The sequence below is a fragment of the Helianthus annuus genome, chromosome 9, assembly GCF_002127325.2.
Source record: "Helianthus annuus cultivar XRQ/B chromosome 9, HanXRQr2.0-SUNRISE, whole genome shotgun sequence".
NCBI classification, from domain to species: Eukaryota; Viridiplantae; Streptophyta; class Magnoliopsida; order Asterales; family Asteraceae; genus Helianthus; species Helianthus annuus.
The window spans coordinates 123,089,535-123,114,570 of NC_035441.2; the positions used below are offsets into that span (position 1 = coordinate 123,089,535).

The 25,036-nt window shown below is 33.4% G+C and overlaps 2 protein-coding genes across 7 annotated transcripts; both read right to left on the bottom strand.

Annotated features, from left to right (window-relative positions):
• Positions 1-690: 690 nt before the first annotated feature.
• Positions 691-8,493, bottom strand: LOC110878494 (50S ribosomal protein L18, chloroplastic). 5 transcript variants are annotated; one of them, XR_002557984.2, is made up of 7 exons: positions 8,194-8,492; positions 5,211-5,360; positions 5,023-5,111; positions 4,779-4,931; positions 4,489-4,680; positions 1,859-2,012; positions 691-969 (listed from the first exon to the last, which is right to left on the bottom strand). XR_002557984.2 is itself a non-coding variant. In XM_022126802.2 (6 exons), exons 2-5 carry the CDS (start codon positions 5,311-5,313, stop codon positions 4,525-4,527), a joined length of 501 nt encoding a protein of 166 aa, XP_021982494.1. In that variant the 5' UTR covers positions 5,314-5,360; positions 8,194-8,492; the 3' UTR covers positions 1,742-2,012; positions 4,489-4,524. The 5 variants fall into 5 exon arrangements, 4 of the variants coding, with proteins under 4 accessions (XP_021982494.1, XP_035833445.1, XP_021982498.1 ...); XM_022126802.2 differs by lacking the exon at positions 691-969 and having other exon boundaries at positions 1,742-2,012; XM_035977552.1 differs by lacking the exons at positions 691-969; positions 1,859-2,012 and adding an exon at positions 6,184-6,492 and having other exon boundaries at positions 4,332-4,680.
• A 2,436-nt stretch (positions 8,494-10,929) lies between these two features.
• On the bottom strand, positions 10,930-14,439 carry LOC110878495 (multisite-specific tRNA:(cytosine-C(5))-methyltransferase trm4b). 2 transcript variants are annotated; one of them, XM_022126807.2, is made up of 10 exons: positions 14,312-14,439; positions 14,097-14,237; positions 12,805-12,949; positions 12,584-12,674; positions 12,300-12,497; positions 11,978-12,213; positions 11,771-11,902; positions 11,622-11,689; positions 11,470-11,531; positions 10,930-11,378 (listed from the first exon to the last, which is right to left on the bottom strand). In XM_022126807.2, the coding sequence occupies exons 1-10, from the start codon at positions 14,437-14,439 to the stop codon at positions 11,242-11,244; spliced, it is 1,338 nt and encodes a 445-aa protein (XP_021982499.1). In that variant the 3' UTR covers positions 10,930-11,241. The 2 variants fall into 2 exon arrangements, with proteins under 2 accessions (XP_021982499.1, XP_021982500.1); XM_022126808.2 differs by having other exon boundaries at positions 14,097-14,227; positions 14,312-14,424.
• Between the last annotated feature and the right edge of the window lie 10,597 nt (positions 14,440-25,036).

The following is a 25,036-nucleotide window of genomic DNA, read 5'->3' on the forward strand; positions in this document are numbered from 1 at the left end:
ATTTTACTCCTATACTTACGCTTTTATCCGCCATGAGACTAGAACCCTCATGGAAAGAATTGCTGAATTTTTAAAAGATAGAAATTCAAAATGTATGTATTCAAATTTTAATTCTGAATTTGCATTTGGTTACAAGTTTTTCGATTGGGTTTAAGATCAACCTGAATTAAAATTTACCTTTTGAATCGAGTTCGGTATTTGTGATTTTTGAATTATTTACTTTTTATGTTTTGAATTGTAATTAGAATTCATTTTGATTTTAAACTTGTATTAAAAATCCCTAATTAAGAAGATTTAATGACACCCTACTACAAATCATAGTTGTCAGAGGCGCACTCAAGGTGCAAAGGGTGAGCCTTGGACCTTAATGCAAGGCGCTTAAAAAGCTAGGGCTTTTTTAGGCAAGTCGTTTAGTATAAAAATACAACTTTTAGGGATTTTAGACATGTTTTAGGCTTCTTTAGGGCTAGTTTTAGGTTGTTTCTAGGCTTGTTTATAATTCTTATAATTGTTTCAAACATGTTAAACCTGTTCAAACAATTTTTGACTGGAATTTCGTTAGAATTTGGCCTGAAAATACGCCTGAGGGCCTGAAAGTGGGGCTTTTAAAGCGAAGCGAGAACGCTGATATGGGCCTGAAAAGTGGGCCTAGGCGCACGCCTAGGTGAGCCTTGACAACTTAGCTACAAATTGCAAAATGTGGCTTGTGGGAAGGGGTTCCCTCCCTCTAAATAAAAATCTTAATTACATAGGATAAGATGAAAAAGAAAGTGTAGATAAACTAAAAAACAAAAGAAAAAGGCATGGTGATGAGTCATTGCATGTGCATATATACATACATACATATAATATACTGACCTATCAAAGATTTGCTCCCTAAAAGAGTAAAGTATCCTGATTTGAACTTTATATGGGCCATGCATGAGGTTAGGAAAATGAATGCTCATGTATCTTCTAAAAGGGTAAACTCTGAGTCAATAAAAGATGATGTTGTGTTAGAAATATCATATAGAAAGCAAAGTGATGACTCATTAGCTCAACGTGTTTGATACATGGATGGATAGGGTGTTCTATCAAACCATTGAGTGATGATGTGCCTTGGCCCTTGAGCATGTGACAAGGTTAATGTTCCATGTCAGATAGGACCGTGTGTAGTGGAGGCTTGAAGTTCAAGCCCCTCCCTTGATCATTATACGACACGTGACGTCCTAGCCAGCAAGGGGCATTATGGGGCTTGAAGTTCAAAAGTGACGTAGTGGTATAATGCCCTTGCAATGATTACCCAATTAATATACGGTTATTTTTGAAACCAACAACAAAAGCAGCGCTTTAATGGTAACGCCGGGAGCCAAAATTCGAAGATCACGCCGCAGGGGCGGTGGTTGGGCATTATCGGGCATGAAGTTCATGCCACTTCATTTCCCCACTACACATGGTCTAATATCTTTGTTGGTCTTACTTTTGGGTGTGCGGGTCAATCTACATGTAATATTCCCATTCCCCTCTCTATGTAACAACTTATGTCTGGTTATACAAATTTTAATTAAATTTATGGTTTCTAATATGAAAAAAAAAATGGTTAAATAAAGATCAACTATGAAATAAAGGTTGTGTTTATGCCTTGAATGAGTAAGAAATGTGGCAATTTACGTTATACGCATAATTATAAAAATGTGTGTATTTGTTATTTATAATAATGAAAAGTGTTTTTCCTTGTGTGAATCGTATTCCCGAAACTTGATGAGTGAATCCAACTACGCGTCTTGCTTTTAATGCTATATCTCGAGTGACTTTATGTATTGCTTAACGTAATACAAACGGCTTAAACTCATTAAAATCCGTAAGTAAGTTCACTTACAGTTGGAATATGCTCTTTATCCTCCTCCACTACAAGCTCAACCAATTAGCTTCCTCCTTTGGAACCTAAAAACTTATCTTTAGGTGATTGTATCCTCTTCAACAAGCATCATATCGTATGAACAAGGTCTTTATGAAATCATATCGAAAAAGTCCTGCAAATTGACACAGAAAGTTAAGATAAATTCCGAAAGGAAAAGAAAAGGCATAACAGAGAAAAGGTGGCAAAAAGTATGGTGATGAGTGGTTGCAGCAAGCATGTGCATGCATAATTAAAGATTATTCATTCAGTCCCTCTCCAAGATAAAGTTTCCACTTTTGAATTTATACAGTCAAACTGTTTTCAACTTTAACATTAGTTTAAATATATTCAAATTATGTCATTAAAATGCAAAATTGTATAAAAGACACCATAAATTAAAGAAGAAAGTGACGAACAAGATAAAATCATATTAATTTTACAATTCAACAAGGACCCCAGTTGACATCTACACATAAGTGGAAGACATGAAGTGATTCTTTTTTTGTCAAGTAGCAGCAAGAACATTGATATCAAAAACTTTACTTGAAAAGCACCTCAGATCAGTCATAATGGTTAATTTTTAAGTATGCATGAACATGGGTCAGGTTGACCAACCAACACTCTTTTATTCATTTTCAAAAATTATATAAATATGAGTTTTACATGAATACAATAGATATGATATAAATGTAATAATATTGATTTGTCAGATAATGCGATTTGAAAATTGGAAGGCTGTTTGTTACATGTTAGCATTTGAATACAGTTTCAACTCGTTTCGCCTATAGCCCATTTTTCTGTGTTTTACCGGTTGACCCGTTGTCAATTACACACAACCAAAATCGACCAGTCCTTAAATAGAAGGGTTGAAATTATTATTTGTCAGATATTATATAAGATTTATTTTAATAAAACAAAAAATACAGCCTCTTGTAGACATAAATCAACATTATCAATTTTATGTAACAGCTTCAAAAGAGTATTATCTCACTTAAAGCAAGATGTTCTCACGTTTTATTAACCCAGCTTTAACTGCAGTCGAATGAATAATAATAAAAATTAGTTTTTTTACGTCGCGCGTTGCGGCGTAACCGATCAAATGATAATGTAAAACAAACGTGATTTGAAAATAAAGAATGTTGTTTAGAAAGTCAGACCATTAGAACGGTTTACTTTATCATCGAACCGTTTTATGATACCAAATAAATACTTTATTTTGAGGACAACTTCGTTTTTTACAAAACTTATAACGGAATGTCGAGAGAAAAAATCAAGCACAACTACGTATTTAAGTTTTTAGAAAAAAGTTATAAACATAAATTATTAAAGAAGTTTCAAATTAATTGATAAATTAATATATATTCTAAAAAAGAAACAAGAATTATTAAAAAAAAATGGTAAAGGAAATATATGGTTTAAAAAAAAGGAAAAAAAAAATAAAAAATATGTTATTGAAAGTAAATATCATAATAAACTATTATAATATATTAAATAAAAAAATATGTTATTGAAAGTAGATATATGTGTTTTGTATATATATGTATGTAGATGTATGTATGTGTGTGTATATATATACTATGTGTGTGTGTTTGTGTGTTAAATAGTCCTTTACTGGAAAAAAAAGTTAGCAACTTGGTCAAAAGAAAGAAACAATGTATGGGCCTAAAACATTTTCTCCTTGTCAGGATGCCACTACTTTTAGATCTGATCAGATTATAAGCTTGGGTCCATGCCTTCAACTTGAACACACCCAACTATTTCCCACAACATTTTACGACAGCCAGTGGTTGTCCGGTTATATCAATGTTGGTGGTAGGTCACAGGTTTAAACCTACACCATTGCATATTTCCTATACTTTAATTGAATTTGGTTGAGATAGTTGTTACAGCATCCTATATTTTTATTGGACTTGGCATAGATAGCTGATGCACATTTCCTACATTTTTATTGAATTTGGCTTAAATAATTGTTGCATACTTCATATATTTTTATGGGCTTTACCTTACAAAGTTGCTGCATATTTCTTATATTTTTTATTGGAATTGGTATAGATGGTTGCTGCACATTTCTTATATTTTTTTATTACGTTTACTTTAGATAGTTGCTACATATTTCCTATATTTTTATTGGACTTGGTTTAAAAAGTTGCAACTTGCAAGCAACCCAAAATACTCGACCCACTTATTTACCCATCTTAATTTATTTATAAATGTGTGTGTGTGTGTGTAATGAACTAATTTTATATAAATATTTTATAAATTCTAATATGTGATATGACATTATAACTTGAAATTGAACATCATGATAATTAGAATTAGATAAAATATTTATAATAAGCATATATTATAAAACATATAATATCAGTATTCAATAAATCAAGAATCATAAAAGTCCCCATCTTTATAAATCAGTTAACCAACAAAACAAATAATACACTGGAGTCAATAAATCTAATTAAAAAAATAACAAGATTTGTAAGATTTTAAAGTTGAAATATTTGTAAAGTACAGCATTAGTTTCAGGTAGTTGTAGCACATAACAATTTACATTTCTGATTTCTACTCTGCAAAAGCACAAACTTCTTATTAATTTCTTACAATGTGCATACCTTGAATATTTCCGACCCGCTCAAATCAATGTAAGTCTAACGAAACAAGAACCCATGACCCGAAAGTGCAATTTCAAATGCTTCCATCCTTGCTCCCCGAGAAAACCCATTACGATCATAAGACGATATTTCTTCAATTCCCATATCAGCACACGTCTTAACAAGCTCTTCACCAACACGTTGTGCGGCTTCCTGGATATTTTTTCAAATATTGTCAAAGCCAAATTAGAAGACGACTGAAAACAGGAATCTTTATGGATGATGAATATATCTGGTATAGGAACACTCACAATGGTGGTACAATCAGGGGTTGAACGAACCGATTGCTGCAGAGTGCTGCCATAAAACAAGCATTTCTTGTTCTGATCATCAACAAGCATAGCATACAATTGTTTTCCAGAACAGAATACCGAAAGCCTTGGTTTCTTCTGTGTGCCATTGTACTAGTCACCCAAACACAAAGTCAATGTCATGTGAACCCGACAAAACGGAAAATGATGCATTGATCTTTCAGAAAAGTATTTTGAAGATTACCTTTTTCTGCAATCTTCTGTTCCTAACTTTCGGACTTTCTACCCTGGTCCTAGCTCGTGCTTCAATCACCCATGTCTTTATATGAACAACTGGAGAAAAGAAATAGATTTAGTAATCAAAATTCAAACTTTCAAGCAAAGATTTTGTGCAACATGTGTAACAAAATAAGATTTCAAATAGAAGTTCACTTCTTCTACTCTGAACCGAAGGAATACTCAAAGAACCATTGCCAAAGAGATCACAGTTCTTGAACTGCAGAGGCGCAGTGAATGCCCGAAGCGCCATATTCATCTGTTAAAGATGATTCTGTAACGCTAGACTGCTTGAGTAAGTTCAACCTGCACATTATTGTAGAAACTCAAGCTAAGTTACTAAGTCGAAAATAAGGCTTGTGATGAGCTCATTTGTGCCAACGTGTTCATTGAGACATTTCGTCGAACAGGTTAAGGGCATATGCCGTCTTTAACAAACCACCTGTACAAGAATGTTATCTCCATTGATGAACATCTGCTTGCATTATATTAGTTCATGGAGAATTATCATCTTGTTTTATTGAATAAAAATTGGTGGGTTTGTTGCAGCTGTGGATATAGTGAACATCTACAACTTACAACCTATTTTTAAGGTTATACAAATTTTGGAACTGGGATTAGTTACCAAATTTAGTAATTAAACATTCACCATAAATAAAGGGTACAAGAAAGTTGAAATCGAACCCTGTGGCGGAGTGGCAGACTGTCGCAACCTGCAGGCGGTGGCGCAATGACGACGGTGGGGACTGCAGAGTAAAACGGGTTCCAGATTTTTATGATTGCCCCTGACTCATTTGAGTTCTTTATCTTTTAAGAATAAACGATGGTTTTAGTTTTAGCTTTGTGGTTTGTTCAAGTTAACGTTATTATGGGCTGTTTGTTTACCTCTTAACAATTACAATTAGACTTTTAATGGTTCCGACCTCTTAGTGGTTTAACACTTAATGGTTCAGATTGTTTGTTTCACGAGCAGCAGACATTTGCTTCTGAATAGTTTAGTATTATACCGAGTCTGAATGGTTAAGACCTCTAATCTAAATTGGTCAGATATTTGCCTCTGAACGGTTAAGCATTATACTGGCAAAAATCAGAGCTTTACTTTACAAATCAGGGGGGCTGAATGTTGTACCTTTTACGTATGCAAGAAAGAAAGGAGACCGGCGAAGAAGGAGACCGGCTGAGGTGGTCGACGTTGTGGTGTCCGGCGAAGCGGGGCTGAGTTGGTCGACGGGCTGTGGTGGCCGGCTGCGTGAGGTGGTCGACGGGATGTGGTGGCCGACTTTGTGAGGATGTTGCCGGAGTTGAAGCAGCGAACGAACGTGGAGAGGGTGGGAGAGGAGTGGTTGCGGCTGGAGAGGATGAGAGGAGGTTAGGGTTTACTTTTTTTGAAGGAGAAGGTTTGTGAAGAGCTTAGAAGTTAGAAGACATGAGGCCACATCTGTGTAAAGAAATCAAGCACAACCAAGGTTGGAGAACTCGCTAGTCGGCCGGTGAGGTGGGGACTAGCGACTACTCGGATCGGAATTTTTATATGTATATTTTATTATTTTTATAAATATGTATATATATACTCACACATCCATATCAATATAATACCTAAAAAGGTAAAAGTAGTTCAAAATTCAAACTAAACTTACATATAAGTCATAACATAACAAGTCTAAGTACTTAAAAGAGTAAACTGCAATTTTACCCCCTGAGGTTAGGGGTCATTGGCATGTCTACCCCCTAAGGAAATAATTGCAATTTTACCCCCCCACTGTTTGCTGTTATGTCGCAACCTTACCCCCCGGCCTCATATTTGTTGACTAATCTGTTGAATATGACTTGAAATGACTATAATGCCCTTTTATATTACCCCCTGTATTTTTGTGCACTCTGTGATATTACCCCCTGCCATCACTGCCACCGCCATTCACCACCACTGCCACCTCCAGCCACCACCCACAGCCACCACTGCCACCGCCATTCACCACCACAACCACCACTGCCACCTCCAGCCACCACCCACAACCACCACTGCCACCGCCATTCACCACCACAACCACCACTGCCACCTCCAGCCACCACCCACAACCACCACTGCCACCGCCATTCACTGCCACAACCACCACTGCCACTGCTGCTGCTTCTGCTCCATTTGTTTTTTCTCTAACACACTGTGTGTGTGTGTGTGTGAGAGAGAGAGAGAGAGAGAATAAGAAGAAGCCATTGATCTCGAGATCTGCGTTCTTGTTTTACATAATTAAGCTTCCGTTTACTTCACGAAGAATAACCAAACCAACCGCCATTTTTCTCCTCAAACGAGACATGTACCAGATTTGAACCTTTGTAAAGGTAGGGTAAATTAATGCCATTGCAATTTTCATTGATTCATATGTTAATAATCTATTACTACCAACACCAATTTATGAAACTAGTGTCTTCTTGGCACTGCTTTGGAAGTGAGCATTTGACTTTATATTAGCAGCAGCAGTGGCAGTGGTGGTTGTGGCAGTGAATGGCGGTGGCAGTGGTGGTTGTGGGTGGTGGCTGGAGGTGGCAGTGGTTGTGGCGGTGAATGGCGGTGGCAGTGGTGGTTGTGGGTGGTGGCTGGAGGTGGCAGTGGTGGTGAATGGCGGTGGCAGTGGTGGCAGGGGGTAATATCACAGAGTGCACAAAAATACAGGGGGTAATATGAAAGGGCATTATTGTCATTTCAAGTCATAGTCAACAAATTTGAGGTCAGGGGGTAAGGTTGCGACATAACAGCAAACAGTGGGGGGTAAAATTGCAATTATTTCCTTAGGGGTAAGACATGCCAATGACCCCTAACCTCAGGGGGCAGTTTACTCTACTTAAAAATTCAAACATTAACAAATTAACAAATAGTTCAAGTGTAACAATCAATCAACTAAACTTAAGAAGTACCATAAGCATCAACCAATTAAGATTAACTGAATAAAATTATATAAGTACTATCAAGTATCAACATCGTCAGTTCACAATTAAGAAAGTAACAATCAACATCATCATTCATCAGTTCATAACATAAAATTCATGTAATTTATCAGTTATATAGGTACTATGAGCTAATTTATCAGTAACAAAGTAACAATCAACTAAGAATTACTGAATTACATTGTGAATGCGACCTGACCTGTTGGAGTGTGGAAGAAGTAGCCGTAGAAGAAGAAGGGTCGCCGGAGAAGAAGCTGCCGATGTCGACTTGAAGAGTTGAAGAACCTACTGATGTCGGCTTGAAGAAATAGCCGGAGAAGAAGAAGGGTCGACCGAAATAAGGGTCGCCGGAGAACAAGAAAGGTCACCGGAGAAGAAGCAGCGGTGCCGGAACCTGCTGATGTAGGCTTGAAGAGTTGAAGCTGCTAATGTCGATCAATTTAGGTCACTGAATGAATGATAACCAGCAACGATGTTAGGGTAAGGGTTAAAAATGGGGTGAAGCTTCATGTTTGGGCCAGTTTTATAAAGATTTTTTTGGGCCGACTAGCACCGACTAGCTCCGGCTTTGACCGAGTAGCGATTTATTGACTGATTAATGAAAAATTACTTAGTAGGAGGCCGACTAGCGACTTTCGCGATTTTTGCAACACTGAGCACAACAACGTACTTAAGTTTTTAGAAAAAAAAAGTTATAAACGTAAATTATTAAATAAGTATCAAATTAATGGATAAATTAATATATGTTCAAAAAAACAATTATTAAAAAAAGGAAATATATGTTTTAAAAAAAGAAAAATATGTTATTAAAAGTAAGTATAATAATAAACTATTATAATATATTAAATAATAAAATAATAAAAAACTATATATTATTATAAAAATATTCAAAAAACGAAAAAAAAAAACAATTATTAAAAAAGGTAAAGGAAATATATGTTTTAAAAAAAGAAAAATATGTTATTAAAAGTAAATATAATAATAAACCATTATAATATATTAAATAATAAAATAATAAAAAACTATATATTATTATAAAAATAAAGTTGCTATTCATCAGCCTTCGTTAACAATATATATATATATATATATATATATATATATATATATATAATATATATAATAATTTGTGTTTTGTAATAGTTAATTTAAGTTATGTTTAATTATATTACTATCAAATTATGGAGTTCAAATACTATGAACTGTTCAATTTAATATATTACATCACATTTTGTAATTCAAATTATATTTAATACATATCATTAATTTTAATTTCTAATTTGTTAATGTAGTTATACCATATTAAAAAATAAATAAATACTTCAAAGAGTTAACTGCCATTTTCGTCCCTGTGGTTTAGTCACTTTGGCCATTTCAGTCCATTTTTCAAAAATGCGCCATTTTCCTCCCCGACGTTCTGGAAAGGTGCCATTTCAGTCCAAAAATCATAACCCAGTTAAGTCAGTTAGTAAACAAGGACTGATTGTGTAAATTTGTAACATAAAGGACTGATTGTGTAAATTTGTAACACCACCACCACTAGCCCTGCCACCACCACCACTCCGCTGCCACCACCACCACCACCGCCACCACCGCCACCACCGCCACCACAGCCACCACCGCCACCACCGCCACCACCGCCACCACAGCCACCACCGCCACCACAGCCACACCGCCACCACCGCCACCACAGCCACACCGCCACCACAGCCACACCGCCACCACAGCCACTGCCACCACCGCCACCACCGCCGGAACCACCACCATCAACGTCATTTTGGCTTTTGAAAATTCACCGTTCCAAGAAGAATATTCAGAAATGTCAAGCTTTCTGTAAGCAAATGCTAGTGTACGTAACCCGGCTTCTGCATATTCATTTAAATGCTTTTTGGTGGCTTCCTCATATAATCTTCCGTTTTTGGATAAACGATCAAAGATGATGCTGTATAGTGAAGCTATTATTAAAAGATGATTTATGTAACCAACCATTAACGAAAAATTTGAACTTTTTGGACAAAGAGTGTTTCCAACCAGATTTTAAGGGTGGTCTGACCTGTCTGCGCCTTTGCACGGTACCTACCTCTCAATGGGCTCTTGAGATGGGATGTGTCTTTCACGAACAAAGATACTTGATTGAGTTCTTTTGCAATACTCAAACCCAAATTCTCTTGCTGCGATAAGAAAAGCTCCTTCATCTGGTGACTCTGCTTCATAGTTATACATCCCTGTTTCCTCATTTAGCTCCGGAATTGCAGTGTGACAAAGAGCAAGAATCCGGAAAAACAACAAGATAACATCTTTGTTGGGTTCTTGAACCCAATTTCCATTCATGAGCCGATTATCTTCAAAACTAAACCCCTTGATTCGGTTTTGACAACTTACACCTTTAGGTACAACTTCCAATTCGATTTCGGGCCCACTTCGTGCACCGATTCTTGAAGATTCGTCAAGGTCCATAGCCATCTGGCTGGCAGTAGCAAGTTCAACTTCACTAGAACGGGTCCCATACGGGATTCCAGCTTTCGAATGGCTGTGGTGGCTGTGGTGGCGGTGTGGCTGTGGTGGCGGTGGTGGCTGTGGTGGCGGTGGTGGCGGTGGTGGCTGTGGTGGCTGTGGTGGCGGTGGTGGCGGTGGTGGTGGTGGTGGTGGTGGTGGCAGCGGAGTGGTGGTGGTGGCAGAGCTAGTGGTGGTGGTGTTACAAATTTACACAATCAGTCCTTTATGTTACAAATTTACACAATCAGTCCTTGTTTACTAACTGACTTAACTGGGTTATGATTTTTGGACTGAAATGGCACCTTTCCAGAACGTCAGGGAGGAAAATGGCGCATTTTTGAAAAATGGACTGAAATGGCCAAAGTGACCAAACCACAGGGACGAAAATGGCAGTTAACTCTACTTCAAAAGAAAAACAATATATTGGTAAAAACTATAGTTGAAAATTAGAAGCCCATCAAGTTTAAGTTGCAATAACAAAAATACATAAGTGTTCATTTGACTTTTGAAAGTCTTAACTGCATCTCCACGCTTTTAACAAACGGAGTAACATTTTACAGGAAACTGGAAATATGTACCTATTTTCTTAATACTATAATAATTTGACACTTGTTTTGTTCCATGTCAGATGACCATTTCTTGCAGGGAGGGATAGTTACTAATAAATTGGGTTCATGGTACAATAACTAACTGCACAAACTCTGCCATTAGGAACCTCACTTCCGGCACCATTCAGGCTCTGAAAACTTGGTTATCTTTCTGGATGTTTTGTGAACTTGGCAACAAAAAGGCCACTTGTTCTAGAAGTCAATGGATCAAACCGCAAAGTTTTCGGTATCCGTCCACTCTTGCAGGGCCAACATTCTGAACCATCTATGTCCAACAACTCTGCATATCCAAGAAAAAAAACCAACATTCAGATTCAAAAAAGATAATCTAAATACGTAAAGAACTAAACCAGCGAACCAAGAGAATTTACCAGCACATGGATTTAGAGAAAGAAATTTCTCAACAATGTCTTCGTTCTGAGCATAAGTTAAACTATCCATCCATAAGATGGAAGTACAAGAAAAACAGACGGTCAATATTTGGTCAAACAAAAGTAAGATATCAATACACAGCATGATATACCTGCAGGTGCTGTAAACAAGATACCCTCCCGCTTTTAGTAACTTGAAACCATTAGTCAAAAGCCGAAACTGCATCAAGTCAAACATGTCTTTAAGATGAAACAATTTGGTAACTGTAAAACCTTAGATTAATACGATAACCAGTCCTACCTGAAGAACAGTCAAATCATCGGTTCTCTCCGCATCCAAAACCCGACGCTCTAGAGTTGTCCATCCCCAGTTTTCAAACTTCTGGATATGTTTAATTGAACCATCATGGGTGCACTCTGCATCCACAAGTACCTATTTTCAATTTTCAAACACAAACTTTATTTAGCTTAAACCAAAAGAGAAACTCCGACAACAAAAAAAACATACCTTATCATAACCGTATTGTGAGATCTCAGGAGTTGAAACAGTTTTAAACAAATCGGTTTTACTCAATCCAACAACCCCAGAATGCCGCCCATAATATATCAGTTCCGGGTCTTGATTCAACTGCAACGAGCCCTTTTCCCGTTCTTTAATCGCCTTTTTTCTTTCCTTATACGGCTTCCTAGATGTCCACTCCTTGTACAAAAACTCATCTCCTTTCATACCGAATTCCCTGTTCACTACAAAAAACGCAAATTCAAACACAGAGATAACCAACCACACAATTTAAATATTTCAAAAATAAAGAGCAGGAACTATTTATTACAAGATTTAATGTCGGAATCAACACGGATCGGGACGAGAGAAAATTCAGCTCCGTTAGCGACAAAGAGACGGCAATGATCACCGAGTGAGTATTTCTGGACCAGAGTTCTACAAGCGGCTAACCGGTGTCTTGCCACATCGACACCGGTTACGGAACCTGAGTTTCCAAGTAGTTCTAATATCATGCAAAGTTTAGCACCTGTGGACGGATTAAGTGATAGAATAAGATAACCGCAATGAAAATGAAACAACGATTCATAAGAAGTAACTGACGGTATCGTTTACCTGGAGCAGCACAAAGATCAAGAACGTGATCTCCAGGTGAGATATTCAAAGCTGAAACTGCAGCTCCGGATGCTGCATCGATTCCGTATATCTGAATGCCAAACAAAGGAGAAGTTATAACGTACTCAAAATCGATATATGTATTTGCAAACAAATAAGAAATTCACAAATTTAACTTTTATATAGACCGATGAGCGCTTAAAGAAGGATTGAAAGATCACCTGTCCTTCCTGATATGATTTTGAGCTAGCAATCTGAATGTGGGGCGGTAACGAATAGAAGTTGGGTAACCATTCGACTTTCTCAAGCTTACATCTAATGTCAGCTTCGATTACTTCGACTTGCTCTTCACATCCGGGCTTTAATCTTTATATACCAGAAAACACAGAAAGGTAATAAGAGCGCAAAACAAGTTTAACAAGAACCTATGTTTGACTGCTGATTAAGAGTCAAATAACCAATCCAATCACTTTACGGATTTTAAGTTCAACATGAAATACTATGCAGTACTATCAACAAATATCTCCACTTGTTATACCCCTTCGATCCCATATATAGAGCAATATTCGACTGTACATTTATTTAACAAACTTGTTGACCAAGATCGACCACATCAAAAGGAAGCAACAAAAACAGTAGACTGACTGAAATTATCAATGAATGAAAGGGGTGTTGAAGAGTTTGGTACTGCCATGCATCATTATAACTCATATACACCAATGGAAAAACCTCTCCTTCTCCATGCTCAGACTGCAGACTCAAGGGCTTGAAGCAGAGAGACAATTGAGGATAACTGTTCTACTGATCTGCTTGGGTGTGAGTTGATTGAAGATTTCATTTGTTGATTTGGATGATGGTTTTCATTATGTGAAAAGGAAGTACTGAAGTAAATCTTGGACTGGATTTGATACCAAAATGATAGAAACAAATAGGATAAAATACATTTACTGACGACAACTGCAGATTTTGAACAAATTAGCTTCAATAAATTTTATAATTTGTGGAGAGGACAAGACCCGATTAAGAAAAATATAACCGAATGAAATATGTGGGGGGCGAACTTTTCGCTCAGTAGTGTAATATGTGTGGTTTTCGTATAGAATTTTTTGGGTATATACGTTTTCGACCCCCGTCGGAAATCTCAAGCTTCGCCTCTGTTGTTGGTAATCTATCCAAATTCATGCAATTTTCCACAATGCACCATTTTCTCTTTTTATTGAGTAACTGTTGCTTGTATAAATAGTTGTATTGCATATAAAAAGGCATTGAGAATGTTTAAATAAACATGCAGCAGTATCTGAAACTGTTTTTAAGTTAATTTCTTATTTGATTTGATTGCCAAACAGTTTGTATGTGCCATTTCAAAGTGATTATTTCAACTTCCCTATAATAATATATGACTGGTTTATCAAAGCCAGCCACAGATAGGTAATTTGCAACTACCTACCTTTAACCCTATCATAATCAAAATAAGCTTTTACATTGAGAAATTTGAGGCTTAAATTGAAGATACCTAACATAACGAGGGAGAAAATCAGCGGCCGTATAGATACAAGGATCGATTCCATTATCGTTGAGAAACTGAAGAAACGCATCTGGCAATGGCAGATTAGAGGCTGCTTCCATACCCTTGGAATCAATCACCTGAACATCACTATAGTTTACATATTATTCTGTAAACAAACCTTACTCAATAATACTGTGTAAGTTTGTGGATTGAAGGCTCACCTTTCTGAAATTGACGACTGTAAACGAAGAGTAACGCAGCAGGCCAGCAGTTGTCCGACGAGCAGAAAAGCAAAGTGCAGAAGAGGTGCCACAACCGTTTGGGCTTCGGCCCACTCCAGTTTGACCATTGGATCAGTCCAACTCCCTTCTGTGATTGGACCTCACTTACCACGTTTAATCTTGGTTATCGGTTAATTTGACGGTTTATTTATTTGTTAGTTTCAGTTAACGGTTAAGATTTGTTGACCCCAACCCTTTTCCCCACAGCGCGTATCAAATGCAAATATTCTTTTGTATAAGCAAAAGCAATTATTTATGTTGGCTTCACTTATCCAAATTAACATACACAACATTCGGCATAACCATTTAAACAAACATTACTAACCATCTCAAGTATCATTAGGCACACTCGTATATAAACAATTATTATAATTATATAATAATACAAATACCAATATAGGATAATAATAATGCTACAAATCGGTCCACAATCTTTAGCCAATCCTTTTTAAAATTATTTGTGGTACTGATTTTGCTTTGTATAGTTTATCTTAATGATATATTATATGTTTGTTAAACCAAAGCTCATTGTAAGGTCATTTGTAGTGGTCAAGCCCCATAAGGTCCTATAAGAGGGATTATGTGACAAGTGACAGAATACGTAAGAGATGGGTGTTATATAACTTGAGTGTGACCCATGGCATTATAGCCTAGTGGTATCTTGGGGGGTGAGATAAGGCTTATGACCATTAGGTCATGGGTTCGATTCCCACAAAGGGGTTTTATCCCAGATTTATTGGGTTTCCTCCTGAATTGGTGTATATGCATTATTGCCTAGTGGAGATGGATATGATCGGGTGGTTCTGCTGGTGGCACGATGATACTCCAGTGGTCCGTCAGTGATCCAAATTTACCGTTCAAAAAAAAAAAATATAACTTGAGTGTGTAGTGAAAAGAAGGTTGTATAACCCCTTCAATTATAGATATATGTATGTGTGTGTGTGTGTATACATACATACATATATATATATATATATATATATATATATATTTATATATATATATATATATAGTGTGAGGTTCATTGGGGAACACTAAAAAAGTGGGGAACATGGGAACCAATCTCTTGACCATTAGATTAAAAATATCAACGGCTGTAATTTAATTGATCTTTTGGTTATAGAAAACACACGGAAGGGCATAATCGGAAAAAAAAGTGACCCGGTTTCAATTTCTTTTCCATTCGATAGTCCCTGAAGCCTATGGATTCCATGAACAACCACCGCCATCGGTGGCATCCGGCCGCCGATCCTCCCTCGCTAAAGACAAGATACTTACGGAGTTACCACTGCCATTGGCGGCGTCCGGCCGCCGATCCTCCCTCGCTAAAGACAGATCCTTACAGAGTTTCTCTATTGCTCACTTCCGAAACGCGATTTTATAGTGTTTTATATGTACAATTGATAAAGGATATCAAGTTAAGGCTCGATTTAACGATGACGATGATGAATAGGCAAGTTGCATAAACAGTTAACTTTGTAGTTGGTGTTCAGCACCACAATTTGATCATGTAAATTCGAGTTTTGTTCATTTTCGTTTCAGTATTGCACACATTGGTTGGATCTAAAAGTTCTACCGTTAGCTATTGTATTTCAGTATTTGACCTGTCCTGTTATTGCAAGGTACGTGATGTTTTAATCAACTTTCATTTATTTAATTTATTAGGATTTGCTTCTGTTTTCCTTTGATTGACATTAATTAAGTTTTGCTGAATGATTGCGTTAGATAATTGTTTATGATGTAAGAGTTGATACCAGATCTGATGAAATCGATCTCGTTATCAGATGTCAATGTGAAGTTTGATAAGTATGATACACTAGATCAATCACATGCTTTGATTTCTTCTCTTCTTAGCATCATTAAGAGAGGATTACATTGACTTTCTCAAGTTGTATATTTATAAAAAGCATATATCAATTGAATCATAATTACGATTATTTAGTTTGCCTATGGTGTATCATCTTAAAGATTCACTAAATAATACTTCCATTAATTGATAGAAAACCAAAGTTATCCAGTTTTGAATCGATATGAGTGTTTGAATGGACAAGAATTTTGTAAATGGAGTATAAGATTATGAAACTAGATTCAATTGAGGTATGCAGAATCCAGAACTTATACCTTATGTGCTCTAACAAGTTGTAACTTGATGTATTAGCAGATTTGATGTTGTTATGAGTTCTTTTATGAAAAAATAGAAAGAAACACTAGTGTTACATGATAAAAAAAAACCTAAGTAGTCAATAGCGGTTAGCGGACCTCAGGGTGTGTAGCGGTCCAAATAGCGGTGGCCTATAGCGGTTCCGCTATTAGCGGCGCTAAATGCCGCTATTTGGCCGCTATTTGGAAACCTATATAGCGGTTATAGCTTCAACTCATTAAAAACCAACAAATCTTTGGATTCTATATCACCGTTATACCACCGCTATAACCTATATATCGTATAGCGGACCTTGACCACTATTCGATTTTGGACCGCTATAACTGCATAGAAAAAAACTATTTATATTTATATTTTTATTTATTTTTACATGTAAAAAACATTTATGCTAATTGTTCGTTCATGCGACGCCGCAGGTGCTTGAAAACATCATATTGTTTTGTGTTTTTTGTCATATTTAATGATTTTTGTCATTGCTTTGTGGCCTTTTCACTGATTCTTAGTAGTAATGCAGGGTTACAGTTCTAGTGATCCCAAAGGAAATATGTTTGAGGATTGGGAAATATGTTTGGAGGCATCTTCAGTTTTTGGTTTCTTATTATAAGGAACAAAGTTAAATATGTTCATCAGTTTAACCCCATGCCACAAATATGTTCACTCTTATAAATATGGCAGTTCCAAACACACTACCTAGTGACTTCGGAGACATCTTATTGTCCATCAATTTAAACTCCAAACTTTATTTACTGATTTATGACATCTATTACCTGAATTTGTTGTTGTTTTTTTAATCTTACTTCAATGATTTTGCATTTGAACGTTTGCGTGAGACTGAAGAGGTATTTTTTTTTACTTGCTGACTGTTGTAGGTGTTTTCTTTATTTATTTTCGGTAGGTAGCAAAATGGGCAGGTTGGGTAACTGGTCAAAACGGGCTCATTAAGGATAATAATTGAATACCCAAGTGGGTCAAAATTAGCACCTTTGTTAATGGTATTTTTGTTATAACAACACAGTAGCTGGCTTTTGTGAACTTGTTAGGAATTAAGGCAGTTGAAGGAGAGCAGAGGGGTGCTGACAACTGAATTGGATAGGACGAAGGCTTGTAAGGTACTTATCTTATTATATAGATCAAGGTTATTAACATGAATGACTAAGAACACATTGGTGTATGTATACCTCATTTTGGTTCCAACATGTGACAAAATGTGATTTCTACACCATGTTGTCAAGGGAGCTGGCATTTGTTAAACTCTTTATATACAGGCTTTCGCTCATCTTGCCATATTGGAGTTCTAGCTAATGCTCCTACAATTGGCATTGCGGAGAATGTAGTCATATAAAGCAATTTATGGATTCACCGTTTAGTTTTTCTTGTAATCTTTGAACTTTTATTGTCCACTTGCATATACATCTATTTACAAAAGAGATAGCATAGTCGAACTTATATTCTCACAAACATATTAGCTACAAAAATAGTGAACAAGGGTTGAGTTCAATGGGGAACACTGAAATGTGGGCAACTGAGAAACCATTCAAAATTCAATGTATAATTTGGTCAAATAAAGGTAAATCGAACCTAGTTGATTAATGCAAAATTTCATTTAACATGCGTAAAAGACTTATTTTAACATGTTTGGTCAAATAAAGTCAATTTGAGTTTAGTTCTTCAATGCAAACGCTCATTTAACATGTTAAATTTATTTAATTTAATATTTTGAGGCCCCTAGACTCCATAGAATACTTTATTTTAATATTTTGAACAACAATCTGAAATTCAATATATAATTTTGTCAAATAAAGTTGAATCGAATATAATTGATCAATGCAAAATTTCATTTAACATGTTAAAGTTTATAGTTAAAAACTTATTTTAATATGTTTACTCAAATAAAGTCGGTTCGAGTTTAGTTGTTCGATACAAACGCTCATTTAACATGTTAACTATATTTAATTTAATATTTTGAGGCCCCTAGACTCCACACAAAACTTTGTTTTAATATTTTGGACTATAATCCGAAAGTCAATATATAATTTGGTCAAATAAAGTTGAATCGAACCAAGTTGATCAACGCAAAATTTTGTTTAACATGTTAAAATTTATCGTAAAAAACTTATTTTAATGAGTTTGGTCAAATAAAGTCAGTTCGAGTTTAGTTGTTCAATACAAACGCTTATTTAACATTTTAATTTTATTTAATTAATTTAATATTTTTAGGCCCCATAGACTCCATACAAAATTTATTTTAATATTTTGAACTAGAATTCGAAATTCAATGTATAATTTGGTCAAATAAATTTGAATCGAACCTAGTTGATTAATGCAAAATTTTATTTAACATGTTAAAGTTTATAGTAAAAAACTTATTTTAACATGTTTGGTCAAATAACATCAAGTCGAGTTTAGTTGTTCAATGCAAATGCTAATTTAACATGTTCAATTTATTTAATTTAATATTTTGAGACCCCTAGACTCCACACAAAACTTTGTTTTAATATCTTGGACTATAATCCGAAAGTCAATATATAATTTGGTCAAATAAACTTAAATCGAACCTAGTTGGTCAATGCAAAATTTTGTTTAACATGTTAAAATTTATCGTAAAAAACTTATTTTAACGTGTTTGGTCAAATGAAGTCAGTTCGAGTTTAGTTGTTCAATACAAACGCTCATTTAACATGTTAAATTTATTTAATTTAATATTTAGAGACCCCTATACTCCACACAAAACTTTGTTTTAATATTTTGGACTATAATCCGTTTAACGTGTTTGGTCAAATAAAGTCAGTTCGAGTTTAGTTGTTCAATGCAAACGCTTATTTAACATTTTAAATTTATTTAATTTAATATTTTTAGGCCCCATAGACTCCACATAAAATTTATTTTAATATTTTGAACTAGAATTCGAAATTCAATGTATAATTTGGTCAAATAAAGTTGAATCGAACCTAGGACCTAGTTGATTGATGCAAAATTTTATTTAACATGTTAAAGTTTATAGTAAAAAGCTTATTTTAACATGTTTGGTCGAATAACGTCAAGTCGAGTTTAGTTGTTCAATGCAAATGCTCATTTAACATGTTCAATTTATTTAATTTAATATTTTGAGACCCCTAGACTCCACACAAAACTTTGTTTTAATATTTTGGACTATAATCGGAAAGTTGACTATATAATTTGGTCAAATAAAGTTGAATCGAACCTAGTTGGTCAATGCAAAATTTTGTTTAACATGTTAAAATTTATCGTAAAAAACTTATTTTAACGTGTTTGGTCAAATAAAGTCAGTTCAAGTTTAATTGTTCAATACAAACGCTCATTTAACATGTTAAATTTATTTACTTTAATATTTTGAGACCCCTAGACTCCAAACAAAACTTTTTTTTTAATATTTTGGACTATAATCCGAAAGTCAATATATAATTTGGTCAAATAAAGTTGAATCGAACCAAGTTGATCAACGCAAAATTTTGTTTAACATGTTAAAATTTATCGTAAAAAAACTTATTTTAACGTGTTTGGTCAAATAAAGTCAGTTCGAGTTTAGTTGTTCAATGCAAACGCTTATTTAACATTTTAAATTTATTTAATTTAATATTTTTAGGCCCCATAGACTCCACACAAAATTTATTTTAATATTTTGAACTAGAATTCGAAATTCAATATATAATTTGGTCAAATAAAGTTGAATCAAACCTAGTTGACTAATGCAAAATTTTAATTAACATGTTAAAGTTTATAGTAAAAAACTTATTTTAACATGTTTGGTCAAATAACGTCAAGTCGAGTTTAGTTGTTCAATGCAAATGCTCATTTAACATGTTCAATTTATTTAATTTAATATTTGAGACCCCTAGACTCCACACAAAACTTTGTTTTAAAATTTTGGACTATAATCCGAAAGTCAATATATAATTTGGTCAAATGAAGTCGAATCGAACCTAGTTGGTCAATGTAAAATTTTGTTTAACATGTTAAAATTTATCGTAAAAAACTTATTTTAACGTGTTTGGTCAAATAAAGTCAGTTCGAGTTTAGTTGTTCAATACAAACGCTCATTTAAAATGTTAAATTTATTTAATTTAATATTTTGAGACCCCTAGACTCCACATAAAACTTTGTTTTAATATTTTGGCCTATAATCCGAAAGTCAATATATAATTTGGTCAAATAAAGTTGAATCGAACCAAGTTGATCAACGCAAAATTTTGTTTAACATGTTAAAATTTATCGTAAAAAACTTATTTTAACGTGTTTGGTCAAATAAAGTCGGTTCGAATTTAGTTGTTCAATGCAAACGCTTATTTAACATTTTAAATTTATTTAATTTAATATTTTTGAGACCCCTAGACTCCGTACAAAACTTTATTTTAGTATTTTAAACTCTTATCCAGAATTTAATATATAATTTGGTCAAATAAAGTTAAATTGAACCTTGTAGATCAAGGCAAACTTTCATTTAACGTGTTAAAGTTTATTGTACAAAACTTTTTTTTAACATTTTTGGTCAAATAAAGTCGAATCAAGTTTAGTTGATCAATGCAAACTTTTCTTAACATGTTAAATTAATTTATTTTAATATTTTGAGTCCGCATAAACTACACATAAAACTTTATTTTAATATTTTGGACTCTAGGCCGAAATTCAATATATAATTAGATTAAATAAAGTTGAATCGCACCTAATTGATCAATACAAACTCTTATTTAACATTTTAAAGTTTATCGAACTTATCTTAACATGTTTGGTAAAATAAATTCGAATCGAGTTTAGTTGATCAATGTAAACGCTCATTTAACATGTTAGATTTATTTATTTTAATATTTTTAGCCAACATAAACTCTACACAAAACTTTATTTTAGTATTTTATACCCTAATCCAAAATTTAATTTATAATTTGGTCAAATAAAGTTAAATTAAACCTTGTAGATCAAGGCAAACTTTCATTTAACGTGTTAAAGTTTATTTTACAAAACTTATTTTAACATGTTTGGTCAAATAAAGTCGAATCAAGTTTAGTTGATGAATGCAAACTTTTCTTTAACATGTTAAATTAATTTATTTTAATATTTTGAGCCCGCATAAACTCCATACAAAACATTATTTTAGTATTTTAAACTTTTATCCAGAATTTAATATATAATTTGGTCAAATAAATTTAAATCGAACCTAGTAGAACAAGTCAACCTTTCATCATGTTAAAGTTTATAGTACAAAACTTATTTTAATATATTTGGTCAAATAAAGTCAAATTAAGTTTAGTTGATCAATGCAAACTTTTTTTAACATGTTAAATTAATTTATTTTAGTATTTTTTGAGCCCTTATAGACTACACATAAAACTTTATTTAAGTATTTTGAACTCTAGGCTGAATTTCAATATATAATTTGGTTAAATAAAGTTGAATCGCACCTAGTTGATCAACACAAACTCTCATTTAACATGTTAAAGTTTATCGTACAAAAATTATTTTAACATGTTTGGTAAAATAAATTCCAATCGAGTTTAGATGATCAATGTGAACGCTCATTTAACATGTTAAATTTATTTATTTTAATATTTTAAGCCCGCATAAACTCCACACAAAACTTTATTTTAGTATTTTACACTCCAATCCAAAATTTAATATATAATATGGTCAAATAAAGTTAAATCAAACCTAGTAGATCAAGGCAAACTCTCATTTAATTTAACATGATAAAGTTTTTTGTACAAAACTTATTTTAACATGTTTGGTCAAATAAAGTCGAATCAAGTTTAGTTGATCAAAACAAACTTTTCTTTAACATATTCAATTAATTTATTTTAATATTTTGAGCCTGCATAAACTACACACAAAACTTTATTTTAGTATTTTATACTCTAATCCAAAAGTTAATGTATAATATGGTCAAATAAAGTTAAATCGAACCTAGTAGATCAAGGCAAACTCTCATTAACATGATAAAGTTTAATGTACAAAACTTATTTTAAAATGTTTGGTCAAATAAAGTCGAATCAAGTTTAGTTGATCAAAGCAAACTTTTCTTTAACATGTTAAATTAATTTATTTTAATATTTTGAGCACGCATAAACTCCACACAAAACTTTATTTTTGTATTTATACTCTAATTCAAAATTTAATATATAATATGGTCAAATAAAGTTAAATCGAACCTAGTAGATTAAGGCAAACTCTCATTTAACATGATAAAATTTATTGTACAAAACTTATTTTAACATGTTTGGTCAAATAAAGTCGAATCAAGTTTAGTTGATCAAAGCAAACTTTTATTTAACATGTTAAATTAATTTATTTTAATATTTTGAGCACGCATAAACTCCACACAAAACTTTATTTTAGTATTTTATACTCTATTCCAAAATTTAATATATAATATGGTTAAATAAAGTCTATTATTTAACGTTTAACATGTTAAATTTATTTTTATTAATATTTTGAGCCCGCATAGACTCTATTTCTTTCTTCCTGCTACACAAGTCCCTCAAACCCTATCAAATCCATATTCACACAAACGTTATTATAAGTTTTTTAACGCTAATCCGAAATTCAGTATATAATATGGTCAACTAAAGTTGAACCAAATCTAACTTATCAATGCAAACTCTAGTTTAACATGTTAAATTTATTTGTTTAAATGTTTTAAGCCCGCATAAACTCCACACAAAACTTTATTTTAGTATTTTGTACTCTGATCTAAAATTTAATATATAATATGGTCAAATAAAGTTAAATCGAACCTAGTAGATCAAGGCAAACTCTCATTTAACATGATAAAGTTTATTGTACAAAACTTATTTTAACATGTTTGGTCAAATAAAGTCGAATCAAGTTTAGTTGATCAAAGCAAACTTTTCTTTAACATGTTAAATTAATTTATTTTAATATTTTGAGCCCGCATAGACTACACACAAAACTTTATTTTAGTATTTTATACTCTAATCCAAAAGTTAATATATAATATGGGCAAATGAAGTTAAATCGAAACTAATAGATCAAGGCAAACTCTCATTTAACATGATAAAGTTTAATGTACAAAACTTATTTTAACATGTTTGGTCAAATAAAGCCGAATTAAGTTTAGTTGATCAAAGGAAACTTTTCTTTAACATGTTATATTAATTTATTTTAATATTTTGAGCACGCATAAACTCCACACAAAACTTTATTTTAGTATTTTATACTCTAATCCAAAAGTTAATATATAATATGGTCAAATAAAGTCTATTATTTAACGTTTAACATTTTAAATTTATTTTTATTAATATTTTGAGCCCGCATAGACTCTATTTCTTTGTTCCTGCTACTCAAGTCCTTCAAACCCTATCAAATCCATACTCACACAAACATTATTATAAGTTTTTTAACGCTAATCCGAAATTCAGTATATAATATGGTCAAATAAATTTGAACCAAATCTAACTGATCAATGCAAACTCTAATTTAACATGTTAAATTTATTTATTTAAATATTTTGAGTCTGCATAGACCCTGTTTCCTTCTTCTGCCTACAAATGCTCTACCCTCCTAAATCCATCCTCACATAAAACTTTATTTTAATTTTTTTAACTTTAATACGAAATTCAATATATAATGCAGCCAAATAATGTCTTTCATTTAACATTTAACATGTTAAATTTATTTACTTAAATATTTTGAGCCCGCATAAATTGTATTTCCTTTTTCCTGCTACACAAATTCCGCAAATCCATACTCACATAAACGTTATTTTATTTTTTTAACTCTAATCCGAAATTCAATATATAATGTGGTACAATAAAGTTGAACCGAATATAATTGACCAATGCAAACTTTCATTTAACCTGTTAAATTTATTTATTTTAATATTTTTAACGTTATGTTTAAAAAAATTGTTTGAAAGTGAACTTTTAACATTATGTTTAACAAATTTTTTTGAAAGTAAACTTTAAATAAAATAACTTAACATGTTAAATTTAAATATTTGGTCCTATAGGTTGGTACCTTCATAGATCATTAACATTATTGGTGGGCAATGATAGGAGATCTGGGGAATCTTGGGTTCGATTCTTGAGCCAAACGGGTTTTACAGGTATTTTCACTGTCGTGCCTATGTGTAGGCAAGTTACTGGGTTTTCACCGAAATTGGTGTTTGGTGACTCGGGTTACTCTCAGAGCACTTGATTTGTCTAGTGAGTACCCAAGAGTGCTCGAGTTTGATTTGTTAGCCCTTTAAAAGAAAAAGAAAAAAAAGAAAGAATGACTATTTTGAGGTTAGATGATGTTTTGATGTACCGTACTACTACTTACTTTGAATTCACCTTAATATGTTAATTAATGATAGATATATAGTTAAAATTATCTATAATATTGTCTTCTGTAAAAAAAATACAAATAGAACTGTTGTTCACTTCATTTTTTAAGTCAACGAACCATCACTCACCTTGTTGCTTTTCTTTTTGGCCAGCAAAGAATACTATTATTGGAAAACCAACAAACAAACATACAACGAGACTTAGCAA

Coding starts and splice junctions, on each gene's coding strand:
- LOC110878494 (XM_022126802.2), bottom strand. CDS start 5,313: ATGAATATGGCGCTTCGGGCATTCACTGCGCCTCTGCAGTTCAAGAAC. Junction 5,112..5,210: donor TTCGGTTCAGAGTAGAAGAA/GTGAACTTCTAT, acceptor TCTTTTCTCCAG/TTGTTCATATAAAGACATGG. Junction 4,932..5,022: donor ACAGAAGATTGCAGAAAAAG/GTAATCTTCAAA, acceptor TTGGGTGACTAG/TACAATGGCACACAGAAGAA.
- LOC110878495 (XM_022126807.2), bottom strand. CDS start 14,439: ATGGTCAAACTGGAGTGGGCCGAAGCCCAAACGGTTGTGGCACCTCTT. Junction 12,675..12,804: donor AATCATATCAGGAAGGACAG/GTGATCTTTCAA, acceptor TTTGGCATTCAG/ATATACGGAATCGATGCAGC. Junction 12,214..12,299: donor TGATTCCGACATTAAATCTT/GTAATAAATAGT, acceptor CGTTTTTTGTAG/TGAACAGGGAATTCGGTATG.